This window comes from Bacillus rossius, chromosome 13 (assembly GCF_032445375.1).
Source record: "Bacillus rossius redtenbacheri isolate Brsri chromosome 13, Brsri_v3, whole genome shotgun sequence".
In the NCBI taxonomy this organism is placed as follows: domain Eukaryota; kingdom Metazoa; phylum Arthropoda; class Insecta; order Phasmatodea; family Bacillidae; genus Bacillus; species Bacillus rossius.
This window is the reverse complement of record NC_086340.1, coordinates 7277796-7291799: the sequence shown is the minus strand read 5'-3', so window position 1 is coordinate 7291799 and position 14004 is coordinate 7277796. Positions and strand designations below refer to the sequence as shown.

The 14004-nt window shown below is 39.2% G+C and overlaps 1 protein-coding gene across 2 annotated transcripts in view; it reads right to left on the bottom strand.

Moving 5' to 3' along the window:
* The window catches only part of LOC134538162 (uncharacterized), a 32903-nt gene that overhangs the window by 9052 nt on the left and 9847 nt on the right, over nt 1–14004 (bottom strand). For both annotated transcript variants that reach the window (XM_063379222.1, XM_063379221.1), the window contains exons 3-4: nt 12344–12627; nt 8842–9425 (exon numbers count right to left, since the gene is read on the bottom strand). In XM_063379222.1, coding sequence (XP_063235292.1) covers nt 8842–9425; nt 12344–12627 — 868 coding nt within the window. The remainder of the gene's footprint in view (nt 1–8841; nt 9426–12343; nt 12628–14004) is intronic.

Sequence of the window (14004 nt, the reverse complement as noted above, 5' to 3'; positions counted from 1 at the left end):
ACATTTTTGTCTGTGCTGTCATCATGTTTTCCATAATATTTGTTTAGTTTCATCATTGCTTCCGATTTTCAGACATCTGCTGATTCAGTCTTGGTTTCTGTGAATTTTTTATCTTCATATATCTATTTCTTTATTTTATTTTTGGAAATTTTCCAAGACAATCCGTGCAAAACTTCAATGGTGTATATGTCCAAACAACTGCATTAAAATTTAAATTCCCTATTGAATGAATAATTTAAAACCCATATAAATGCCAAGTATGCACCCGGTATACATTTTTCAATCAGGAAACTGGAAAAGAAAATGATCTTTTAATCTCAGTGCTCTAATAAATTGACTTTTCTTGGCAAATGTCATAGCAATGGTGTCATCCCAAATGGACTAACTGTAAAGTGTCCTGTTAACATCAAACAACCCCTAAAATCACAGGAAAAGAGCCAGTTTCAAGCTTTTAAATGAAAGAAATGTGTTTCACCATTGTCACAAAACACTGCTTTCCAATGAAATTTCTGAACTTCTACTGGAAATCCAGTCACTACTTAGTACTAAAGACTTCAATAGTATTTACCAATCTATCTTGAATCTAGTAATGAAGAAATCACTAAAATGGAAAGACAAGCAAAAACTTCCCTCACTGCTAGGATCTAAAGACCAAAATGCACATCCAACAACAAACTTAAAAAATACAGTCCTAAATACAACCAGAAGTATTGTTTCAGAGTGACAAATCTGTGTTAGCGAACGTACACAATTTCAGTAATGCTGCTAATAGAACCCCTGTTTTAGACATAGTTTCTTCTGAAGAAAGTACAGTATTCAAACTGCCAGCAGTCAAACAGGAGTAGTTTTGGTGGACTATTCAGACTGCAATTACATCAGCTAGGTCACCCAAACCAAATCTTTCATCTGAAAGGCTTAAAGCCATTAAAACACTTAAAGAGCAGATTCTTACGTCATCCTTCCTGCTGAGAAGGTCCAGGCCACAGTCTTACTAGACCGAACAGACTATGATGATTAACTCAAGACAATTAGTACATCTGAACAAATATCAAACTTCTAGCAATAAACAAAAAGAGAACCAGACCCTAAAAAAAAACATCAGAGATACATACCAGACAAAACCAGGTCCACCTTAACATCTCACACTAATGGTCTACCAAAAATCCAGAATAACCTGATTGTCCATAACCAAGACATCAGAAATAGCACCAACTGACATACTCGTAAGCTTTCATGTTCATAGCCTTTTTACTAATGTGCCTGTACCGGAAACTCCTTTGTGAAAACACAAGGAATATAGACACTGCTTTGAAAGAAATAAAAAACATACCCATTCCGTCACTCATAGCACTTATTACTCTCGGAGTCATTACAACCTATTTCCAGTTTAAAGACAAATACATACTATAAGCAAACCAATTAAATGACAATGGGTTCTTCACTTTCTATCTTCAAGGCCAACCTTTTCATGTAGCGTTTCTAGCAAGAAGCACCAACAAACAATCACTCCACCTAAAATCTGTTTTTTTTTATGTTGATGACACTTTCCTTGTTTGGCAACATGGCCCCGAACAGTTTGAAGAGTTTGCCCAGTTACTCAATGCTCTCAGGCCATCTATACAGTTCAAAAATGAAATGGAATATAAAGGGAACCCTACAATCCTATATATGTCCCAGCTTTCAGGAAAAAATCAACATTTAAGTGTACAGGAAACCAACTCATACAGGCCCAATACCTTCATTTTAATTACAAACAAAAAAAAAAGCACCAACACTGGCGTAATACATACTAATCAACAGAGCTGATGTTATTTGTTTCAACAAGAAATCAGTTGTTGAACAAAAATCACTTAAAGTATAAACTTCTAGCAAATGGCTTCCTACCTGACATCATAAAACAGCACATTACATCAAACAAATCCCAAACAGTTAACAAAAAAACAACAGGTATTTAATTATACCCTATAAAACATAAGTTGTTTGGGAAACGAAAACAGACTAAGAACAATGTTCGCAGGCTTTCACGGCCATTGTCTGAAGTAGCTCTGTTTGTGGGTTGTAGCAGTGTCCTTGGCGAATATCTCACCGACGTTTCAGTTTACTTTGCAGTCGCCATCATCAGGAAGCAGTTACTTTCAGTAGGTAACTGCTCCCTGATGATGGCGACTGCCTAGTCAACCGAAACGTTGGTGAATTATTCGCTAAGGACACGGATACAACCCAGAAGCCAAACTACTTCAGACTAAGAACAGTGTTCAAGTCAAATTCCCTTATCAAAAGCATTATTACTAGTGTAAAACCAGCCATAGGTAAGTTTCAATGTCAGAACTGTGTGGTTTCATGTGCATAGGAGAAACTGGCAGGGCCCTTACAACCTGCATTAAGAAGCCCAAAAATTATATACAAAAGGGGTGAAACACCAAAATCTAGACTTGTCAAATATTCCTGGGACAAAAGCCAAAGAATACTCTGGGAAAATGCTGCACCACTCATATAGGAAGAACACCCAATTGAAAGGAATCTTAAGGAATCAGGATTAATTGTCAGAAATAGCTATATCAGTCAACAAAACTTTGAATTAAGTAATTTTTGGATACCTTTAATTAAAAAAGACACCAATTTACTACACAACTCAGTTGCAAACCAACAACCCTCACAGCAATACATCAACCATTAATATCACAACTTTTGTGCACAGCCAATCAGGATAGCAGTTGACTGCTATTGGCTGTGCAAGGAAGTTGAGAAGCCATGCGCGTAGGAACTGGGGGGGCGACCCAGGCAACTGCCTGTCCATAATATTTCATGGCCGGGGAAAGTGGTGGTCTTGCCCGGCCATTGCATTAGATGAACAAGAGGCAATGTCTTCATTGCAATGCTAAGTGCTTTTTTGTGGGATTTTCTTATCTGTGCGTTAATTTATTCTTTAAATAAATTAAGACTTTTCGATAAGTGTACAGGCACAATAAATACAGCAACTGTTCTTGTTTCCTTCTAAATATTCACGTTTCACAGTGCTGATAGCGGAAATATTATTGTGGGATATAAGACCAGTAAATGTTTCCGCTCGTTGCAGTAGCTTACGTTCTGTTTTTGTCCACCCTTGTCTACTTGGCCTTCAGACCCTTGCATTCACCCCGCCTCGATTCTACCTAACGGTAAATTCTCCCTTCAAAAAAATCCAGTTTGTCTAAATGAGAAAGTTACTAGCCATTACACCAGATGGTAGCAGATGCAGTGAACTTACATTCCAAAGCACTGCACAAAAAAATGCATAAAATTTTATAACGCCGAAAATTATTACGGAAAATTTTTAATCAATCATTAATTATATTAAACAAATATTCTGTGGAATTTGCAATACACCAGTCACCCTTACTTACGTGTCAATGACTCAATTAACTGCCTATTTTTAAAAACAAATTGAAACAAACATGGCGTCTTTCTGTTCTCACATCTCTGCTGAGGCACGTCATAGAGTTGCACACCTCTATGAACTACATCTATGGCACCTTCAACTGTTATGTTTTGATTGTAAAACGTACTTTGTTTACAGATGTGGCGAGAATATTAAATATTTTCACGTGTTATTTATTTTATAGTTAGAGATGAATATTATTCCACGGAAGTCCAAAAAAATAATTCATATGTGGTTTGGACGTGAGTTGAGCCATTTCATGCTGCAGTTAAGTTATAGTGAAGGACTATTTTCGTAAAGGGTTTTGCTATACTGCCGGTACCGGTACCGACATTTTAGCTGCGGTTCTCGGTGCCGGTTAAAATGCTGAGAACCGAGAACCGGTACCAACCCATCCCTAGTAAGCATACATACAGTATATTTACATATACTTTCATATGTCAGACATTCCAACTTCCCAAACTGAAAAATCAGGAAGTTCGTCACCTCCTCTCCAACATACACGCCAAAATTTGTAGTTGTCCAACTTTGAAATTTGAGACTTTTTACACACACACACACACACACACACACACACACCATAAAAAGGCTATTGAGTGTGATTCATACAATGATTAGAAGACCAACCAGCAATTTATAGCAAAAGACTAATAAATTAACCTGTTTATATCCAAAAAACATTAATAAAATACAGAATTACAATCCAAGAAAACATAGTTAAATTATAGTGAATCTTTGTCATACTACTTTAATGCTGTTGATTCCTTGATGTTGTAGCTGATTTGCAGTCTTGAGAAATGAAGTATCAAACTTTTGTTCAAAACATTTTCCCTTTTGGGTGGATTTTGCTGTCAGAAGACATTCACGAAGTGCTGACCTGAACTGTGTGTGTTTTTTTAGTAACCTGGCTAAATACTCTCACAAGATGCGTTACTGTGTGGGATTGTCAAAATAGCAAGCATTACTCTAGATAATTTGTTATATTTTAATGTCCCATCTGCAGCTTTCATCTGACCCACCATTGACCACTTGACATCTATTCTTTCTTCATTCTTGATGTCATGTGGTAATTCTGGCTCAAGTTGAAAATTACAAAATTGGGCCTGTAATGATTCTAATTTTATATCCAAATCTTGTTCAGTAGAAGCAAGAATTGTAGGAAATTTTTCCACAAAATATTGCAAGCTTGAAAATGCACTGCAAATTGATTCAATATTTGCAACTTCAGCATTAATCATATCATCACTTTTAAATAGAAATTTATGTACCATATAATCACAACTTTCTGAATAATATTTTCTTACAGAATCAAAGAAAATCAACTTCTCTTGTTTTAGCGTTGCCACAACTTTGGTCGTCGCACTGTCCACTATTATATCAGTCATTTTTCTGATTGTCTTTGCTGTGATATGATAGTCAACATTTAAAATTGATGATGCACATTTGACTGCTACTGGCTTAACAAATTTAGACATATGTTCTGTAGCATACTAAGCAAACATGATCTTAGCTTAGCACATGAATCTGAGGCACTCTGGACTGGAGAAGCAAATTTGGTGTTTCAAATGCTGGCATAGTATTTAAAGAAATAAGAAAAATGCCTTATTCAGTTCTGAAGAAATAAACATAAATAACCTTTCTTCCGTGACAGACTGCAGCTTACTGGAGTGTCATTTTGTTTCGGTTTTTTGTGTTTGCTAGTACACATTTGTGTCTCTAAGCTTAGTTTTGAACTGGATGAAACTGCTGAATTACTTATTCCAGAACCTTTGAGTCTTGAACAGAGTTTGACACTTTGCTATTACCTAACTTGATTATGAACAAGTTTGGGAATTTTGTAAGTTTGTAAAACACCAACGTGGGAATTCTTCTGACCACAAACTTCAGTTCTAAAAAAACTTACAACAGGTTGCCACTGCTGCAACAATCTACTTAAACACCTACCAAGAGACAGCCAACGTGTACTCATATGTTTCAAAATCTTTCTAACTTCTGTGTTACGTAATTCCTGGAAATGCTTTAAATGCTCTTTCCTTTTCGCACTTTTATCTAAATAATAATAAATGTCGATCAAATATTCATCTATTTTGACAGGAAAGCATGCTGCTCCCTTTTCAGCAGCTAAATTTATTAAGTGGCATGGACAACCTATTACTATGAGATTTGGTATCTCAGTTTTTAAGAGAGCCACAACACCATTCTTCATTCCCAACATTACAGGTGCATTGTCTGCACTTAGGGCCAAACAATTCGACAACGGGATATCACATGATTTGAGGGTGGTGAGTACAAGATTGCCAATGTTGTTACCAGTCGCATCACCTTCTAATGAAGGGACAGACAGTACAAAGTTTTCAATTTGTTGAGAGTCTAGGGTACAGTTTAGCATCACCTTTGTTGCTACCGTCCATAGAGACAGAAAACGATGTATTTTTAAGATTTTCGACAGTTGTCTCTTTTCCGTTAATGCCTAATTCACAAACAATTGCTGATGTTTTCGTTTGGGCACACCCGTATTTTTTGGCTATCTGGCTGTCCGGGAATATAATCCTAAACAACGGCCCGGCATGATCAGCACAGCTAAATGGGAAGTTATGTTCGATGATAAACTAAGTAAACAAACACTCCGCACGTGTAACACTTTCACGATCATTTTCTTGAACAAAAAAATTAAACTTGCGATTACTTTCAACGCACACTGCACTTTCGTGTTTTTTTGTTTCCACATGTTTGATAACATCGCGTCTACAGCCATGTGCCACAGAAATATCACACCTACACAAGCAACAGAAAGCATATGTAGCAACTTTCCGAGATTCTTTGATACACGGATACTCTTCTGAAAATGCATGTCGATAAACTGTTTCATTTTTTCTAGACATTTTAAAATTTCGAACACATTTCCCATAGAAATTGAGTGAAGCGTTCGCGAATAATTACTGGGACACAATAGAATAATGGCTGACAAAAATATTTCGATTCGTTCATGTGACACAATAATCGTAGCACATCGAGTCCACAGAATTAACTACCTGCGATAATCGATAATACATGGAGTTCGCCGAACGTACTTTACGATAATCGCGATTATTTTCACTTGTTTGATGCATGATTTGACGCAAAAAAAATATTGAAATACATCGCGGATAAGTCAAAAGTCCGGAGATTTATATGAAAGCTCCGGAGGGCGGGAGATAACCTACAAAATCCGGAGTCTCCGGCCAAAATTGGGAGAGTTGGAAGGTCTGATATGTTATTTAGCAGTTCATAGTACATGTTAAAGAGTATTAATAAAAATATAGTACTTTGTCACCACACTAGGTTGAATTTCCTTAATGATTCTGTGATTTTTCACAATTGTGTCCAGAGATGAAATAGACACATCTGACTTCTCAGCAAGTAAAACACAACTACCTTTGTGCGTACAGTATGTATACTTTACTGATGGAGAGTAAGAATTTCTGTAAACTGCAGCACTAGCATCAGGTGCTAGCATTTTCTCAAAGTCTACCATTATTAGACCAGTGTTGGTAGTCTGTGAATACCATTTTTCGATAGAACAACACTTGAAAAATTCAGGAGCTACAGCACTAGCGTTCCCAACATTTTGGATTTGGAATTTCACGTGAAAGTATCACCTCCACGTGTATGATGTATGTAACAAACGCAGGAATAACGAATTTTCGTAGGTGCATTGTAATCAATGGGAATTTATTGCATTACGTCAAATGAGGTTAAAACAATACAGTGAAATTCCGTTACAACGTACTTCAGAATAACGTATCTTTTAGTTCAACGTATGATTTTAAATTCCCACTCAAAACACCAATGTAAACAATGTAAAAATATTTCACTTTAACGTTAAAAACGTATCCTACCTTTCAATACAACGACCATTCTTTTCCAGTTATCAGGAAAATTTTACATGATAGTTACTGATTTTGCGCAGGGGTTCTTTAATATAAATGTACATTACGATTAATTTTTATCACTTTCAAGAATCGTTAACAAGTATAAAACGTAAACAAACATTGTATCAACGATTCAGAGAATCATAGTACAGTATAACGCGCTTTTCGTCCTCCTACATGGATCACACACTTAGTGCACGAGACAATCTAAACAATCGATTGCTGTCTTGCCCTTCTTCAAGACAATTGTTTTTAGCTGCGCCATCTTTTGGTTATTTATAGAGCACGTTTTAAAAGTTTCAATTACCGCAGATACAAACATTAAATAAAAATTATATTTTAAATTATATACAAAATAGAAAATCCAATAATGTTAATTAATGCAGGTTAATTTTTGAACTGTTTGGTGTCACAACATGGTCGACACGCTTTGTTTTGCAACGAAGGTCGGAATGTTTCCTGGCACAGCCATGCTCTCGACGCACGCTACTAGTGCGGAGCTATGGTTATCTATGGATGAGAGGTTTGTTTACGTTTGACGTGGCTCAAGGAAAACAATAGTGTTGATTGAATATTTTAATCAGGATGGATGGCCAAAAAGATAAAAAGAAACGCAAGCAGTTTACTTATTAAGAAATTGTGGAAATTTTAAAAGAAGTTGAAAAAGGCAGGAAAAATGCAGATGTGGCACAGTCGTTTGGTTTGCTTACTACTACATTGTCAACAATAATAAAAGATCGCGAAAAAATTATTAAACTGTATGAACAGTCATCTTTATCTGCTGGTCGCAAGAGACTTCGCCTAGGAGATGACGAGGGAATTCTATCCCAATAAATGTACATATCTGCAAAATAGTTTAACCCATTTGTCATTTTGTATATGTAGGCCTAGAATTTAGGCTACTGTATTAAGTTCAGTAATTTTTTTAAAATTCTTGTTGTTATACAAATATTTGCTTCCAAGCTAATGTAACATTTGATCCCCTACTACTTTATTTTTAAAAATTCAAAAATACTACGTTTTAAAGGTAACTTTCAGAATAAAGTACCTACTTTCATTAACTTTCAGAATAAAGTACCTACTTTCATTACTAAGTATAAAAGTTGAGGCTTTATTGATGTACTTTATAACGAGATTCTACTGTATTGTGCAAATAATGGGAAAAAGTAAAAAGCAGTAATGTAAGATGGCAGGGTCTTGCAGTGCTAGAACATTTACACCAGGATTCTCAAAATTATTTAAACAGGGTCCATATGCCTCCTTAATATCCTTAAAAAAAAATTCCTTAATGTGTCTTTAATTGAAAAAGGTCCTTTAAAAGTATTTAAATTACACTAAGAAACTTTTAGAATAAAATTTAAAAAAACCATAATAAAGACTGATAAGCATGCAAGCACGCTGTTTTTTGGTTTTTGGGACTTGGAGGCAAACAACACTTTGTGCAGGCACGGTACGATTGACAAAATTTTGGCCACGTGATACAAACAGTGTGGGAGGAAGCAGCTAGTATACCTGAATGGCGTGGCAGGCTGGCGTCCCGTAGTCGTAGCGCCCTCCTTCCAGCCCGTACGTGTGCCGTATGCCGTAGGTGTACCTGCGGGCGTCCCGCTGCCACGAGTGGGCGCAGCCGGAGCAGCCGTCGCGCGGCCGGGAGTACTCCTCGCGCCAGAACAGCAGCGCCTGGTCCACGGGCACGCCCGCCGCCTTCAGGAAGAGCGTGTAGCGACGTCGGGCCTCGTGCGGCAGGCGGTGTGTGGCGCGGAGCCGGCCGTGCAGGTGGCGCGCGCACGGCGGGAAGAAGGCGCTCTCAGCGTCCACGTCGCAGGCCCGCAGCGCCGACCCGGGGGCCCGTCGCGCGACGCTCACGCTCGCCCCCACCCGGCGCTCCGCCTCCCGCAACATCGCGGCCACCCGGGGATCCTCCATCGCGTCCGATACCACCCCGCTCCCCCGCATCTCCCGCGAGCCCAGGAGCCAGTGCGTCTCGAACAGCGACGACAGCAGCTCCTTCCACTTGCCGCAGGGAACGAGCGCGTGTCCCTCGCAGAGATCCACCTCGCGTCTCCGGACCAGCGGTAGGCACATCTGGAACGGCACTGCGAAAGGAAAACGTTGCACGTCGACACTCGACGACGTAGTTTCAAAGATATATACTGTCTCTTAATTTCCGTATCTCTGAAAACTATACGACACCTGTATTATTTCGGTGCTATTCAGACATTACAAATATTTGTTTGTTTTGACATACAAACAGTAAATAAAATTTCAAACTTCAATGTTTCATATTTTGCATTCTTTTATGCTTGAACATAACCTGTAGGGATAAAAGAAAAGTCAACAGATACAAGCAGTAAGAATACACGCTCTGGAACTTCTCTAGAGCGACAGCTTCTTTACATTAAAGTGTAAAGTACAATTTAAGTTCATGTATTAAGGGCCAGCATTTTAATAAAAACAATACAAAGTCTCAACTAACACAAAATTATAACAATTTGCAAGCATATCTGTTAGAAATTTGTATTAAGAAACATTAAATCATTCTAGCTAGAATTTATTTTTGGTCGCTGTAATTGTGTTGGGGATCATGTTCACACCACGCACAGTGCCACCTCTAAACAGCACAAGTAATCTCTTCAAGTACAGCAACCTGCACAACACACACCCGGTAGTCATGTGCCTAAAACCACACAACCACCGATTCATGCGCTGAGTTAATAAAGACATGGGGCAAAGTTACGCTTCCTCCCTCCGTACTAAATGTACGTCACTGTTACCTATATTGGTGATAATGAATTATCAATATTCACTTTATGGATTTAGGCCTCTGCTTCAAACACCATGTCAGGTGATGGCATTTTCATGTCATTTTCATGTCATTTTCATGTCATTTTCATATCATTTCCATGGCTGTTTCACTGTAAGCATTGCAAAAAAAAATTTTGTTGTTAATTTTATGCCAAACATATTCTACGTGCATTACAAATTTTTGGCTCGCTGTTAAGTGTCATGGTTGCTCATTACTGTAAAGCCTTGTTTATCACAACAGCGGTGGAGCCAGATTATTGAACTTCAATGTAGTAGTTTTACAGGCTGTAAAAATTTCCCTGACTTTTCCATGGCTTTTCATGACCATAATTTTAAAAAAAATTCCCTGATGAATTTTTTTTGCAATTTCCTGAAAGAAATAGAAGGCAATCCTGCTCTCAGCATCCCTATAGCTGTACTAGATCAAACATTATCTTTAATATGCCATTTTACAGTGTTAATGACTGTGTTTAGAATGGAATGTAGCCAAGTCTTCAGTGTCCAAATCTCATGTTAAAACTAGGATATCTACTGGTCAAAATAGTCCCTAAATATCCAGCAGCTATGCTATAAGTCACGGAACTTCAATTTCAAGCAACCTTTTGAAGACTCCTGTTTTGTATTTTTGCAGTTGCACCTGAGTTTGTGGAAATGATCTGTTAAAATGCTTTAGCTGTCTACATTCCTGCAAAATGTATAAAAAAATTTATTGCATTTGCTCATTTTTAGTTTTCGTAATGTGTGTATAAATTTAAAAAAATCATCTTTTGATAATAATAAAACTTTAAAAAAATATTTTTTTTATAAGGCTGACTTCCTGTCCGCACCGTCACAAGCCGTGAAGCGAGACGCCGTAGGCTCCACCAGCCTGTGCCTACTCTTGTCACATGCCACCTGCTCATTGGCTGCTGACTAGTGTGTCGTCTGCACCGGCCGCCATAGCCTCCACCAGCCTGTGCCTACTCTGTCACATGCCACCTGCTCATTGGCTGCTGACTAGTGGGTCGTCTCAACCGGCCGCCATAGCCTCCACCAGCCTGTGCCTACTCTGTCACATGCCAACTACTCATTGGCTGCTGACTAGTGGGTCGTCTCAACCGGCCGCCATAGCCTCCACCAGCCTGTGCCTACTCTGTCACATGCCAACTACTCATTGGCTGCTGACTAGTGGGTCGTCTCAACCGGCCGCCATAGCCTCCACCAGCCTGTGCCTACTCTGTCACATGCCAACTACTCATTGGCTGCTTACTAGTGGGTCGTCTCGACCGGCCACCATAGCCTCCACCAGCCTGTGCCTACTCTGTCACATGCCAACTACTCATTGGCTGCTGACTAGTGGGTCGTCTCAACCGGCCGCCATAGCCTCCACCAGCCTGTGCCTACTCTGTCACATGCCAACTACTCATTGGCTGCTGACTAGTGGGTCGTCTCGACCGGCCACCATAGCCTCCAACCAGCCTGTGCTTACTCCGTCACATGCCACCTGCTCATTACAAGGCTTTGAAATAGGTTCACTGTGTGTTTGCAGACACAACAGCGACGATGGTGCCTTTGAATATATATACTGTATAGAAGTCGCGAGTGGATAGGATTTACTCTACGTTTTTCAGGAGCGTATGACGAGCAGCTTGGGAACTTCACCGCTGCAGGGCGCTGCCGTAACGCCCTGTACCGTCTTAGGTTGTTATTTACACGTTAGAGCGCAGCACTGTCGCCCGCCGTCATCCCCCCCCACCCATCATTCTCTGCAGCTCAAGGTCGTTCAGTGGGAGGGGGAAGGGGTATTTGAAGAATTCGACACTTGTCCTTTAGGGAACCCCCACAAGTCGATGCCCCTAGAGATGGCGGCGATCGCGGCGGTGAATCAACCAACCACCTCAAAACCGTATTAGAAATTTTAACCTGGGCTGGTGACTTCTATACAGTATATCGATGGCTTAGAATGAAAACCTCGTATCTCAATTTTTGGACGAAAATACGTTTTTTATGTTTTTGGCTAGAAAACCTCATATCTCACAGAATGTTGGGCTGAAAGAAATAAAATGTGCATCCTACTGCTTTCTATCGGGATAAAAAGAAACCACATATATCAGTAGCACTCCACATTGTAGAGAATTTTTTTGTCTGCTGTAAAATTTGCATTTTATGAGATAAAAGGTTTTCATTCTAAGCCATTGATATATATGTTCGAAGATGGCGAGCGTCTCACCTCGCAGGTGCAGCTGTGAGCAGCCCCGGTGGTGAGCCGGGTCCAGGACGTGCGCGGCGGCGCGCCGCTCCCCCAGGCGCCCGCATACGTCCGCGAGCGTGCGCAGGAAGGCGACGGCAGCCTCGTCGTCGAGCAGGGACGCTCGCTCAGCCGCGTGCCGCCGGGCGACCCCCATGGCGCGCAGGAAGTCCCTCTCCGTGCACCCGTCCAGGCGCAGCGCGAACAGCTTCCCCTCGCTGCGCGTCACGAACGTCCCCAGCTCAGGCGACACCAGAGAGAACACTCTGGCGGGGAAGAAACAAGGGTTCCACCGGGAATTAAATTGTTGCCTGTACAGTGAAACCTCATCAATAAACACACTGTCGACACAAAAACTCTCATTAATACAAAGAGTTTCCAAGGAATTACATAGGCATTATAGTAGGTATTTTGTGTTATCTTTGAAAGATTTGTGCAATATGGGAGTGCATGACTTGATAACAGCTTTTGGACGTACGCCATTGCTAAGCAAATGTATGTCTGTAGAAGAAAACTACAAAAAAAAACACAAATTAAGCAAAAAATTGCTGTTTTCAGGATATAAACACCACGCAATACTCCACAACAGGAATATGTAGTTTTCTTCTACAGACATGCATGTGCTTAGTGATGGCGTATGTCCGAAAGCTATTATCAAGTCTGTATTTTGTGTGATTCAAATGTATGGTTGTTATGTAATAAAAGTTGTTTTTTTTTATTATGTATTACAATTTGTTTTTGTTTTTTTGCTCCTAGGGTAAAAATTGCATGCAGTGAAGAATGGTTAGTTCATATACCACAGAATTAGGTAAAGAAACAATGTGAATTTTCGACTAAAATAATACTGATGCTATTCTTTAGTTTATTGTAGGTTGGGCAAAAAAAATCTTAGATATAATAAAATAATGGTAGTGCAGTGTAAACTCTTTATAACGTCACTCGATTTAACGACAAACTCCTTAAAACGGTGAAATTGCTTGACTCTGGTTGGTTTACCTCGTTTTCTATAGCGTCACACTCACTCTATTTAACAACAATATGGCTTTATAAATCATTAAGCAGTACTTTCTAAGTTGCCGAAATTAATAAGAACTGCAGCGGTGTACGTTCTTTTGTTTGCTGTTATGTTGTTGTATTATCTAGCACGTTTTTACTTCGACTGACGTGCCGGAGATTCTAAGAGATGTTGTCTATTGTTTTTGTATAATGAACTTGTACATGTTTACCTCGGTCACTAGACTTTTGTCAAGTTGTTAAACGTTATCATTATCGCAGTTGCTTATAGACTATCGAACTGTAAACATGGCAAGTAAACTAAAATCTTTGTATATTGGCGAAAAAGTTTTATTAATACACCCAATAGAGGCGGGAGAAAAGATCAGTGATTTTGGAAGACGCTTTGAATTTAGCCACTCTACCGTGTCTACAATATGGAAAAACAAAGAAATAATAACAGACTATACGCAATAAGTATGAGTATTAATGTTCGTGAGTAAAATGTGTACAATATTAGTAAATACTTATTATTATAGAATAGTGAAATGATAAATTTTATCTCTCTCCATTTAACGACCACTCTCTATAATGCCGAAAAATGCTCAGTCCGTTAAGTGTTGCTATATAGTTTACACTGTATGTCTTTT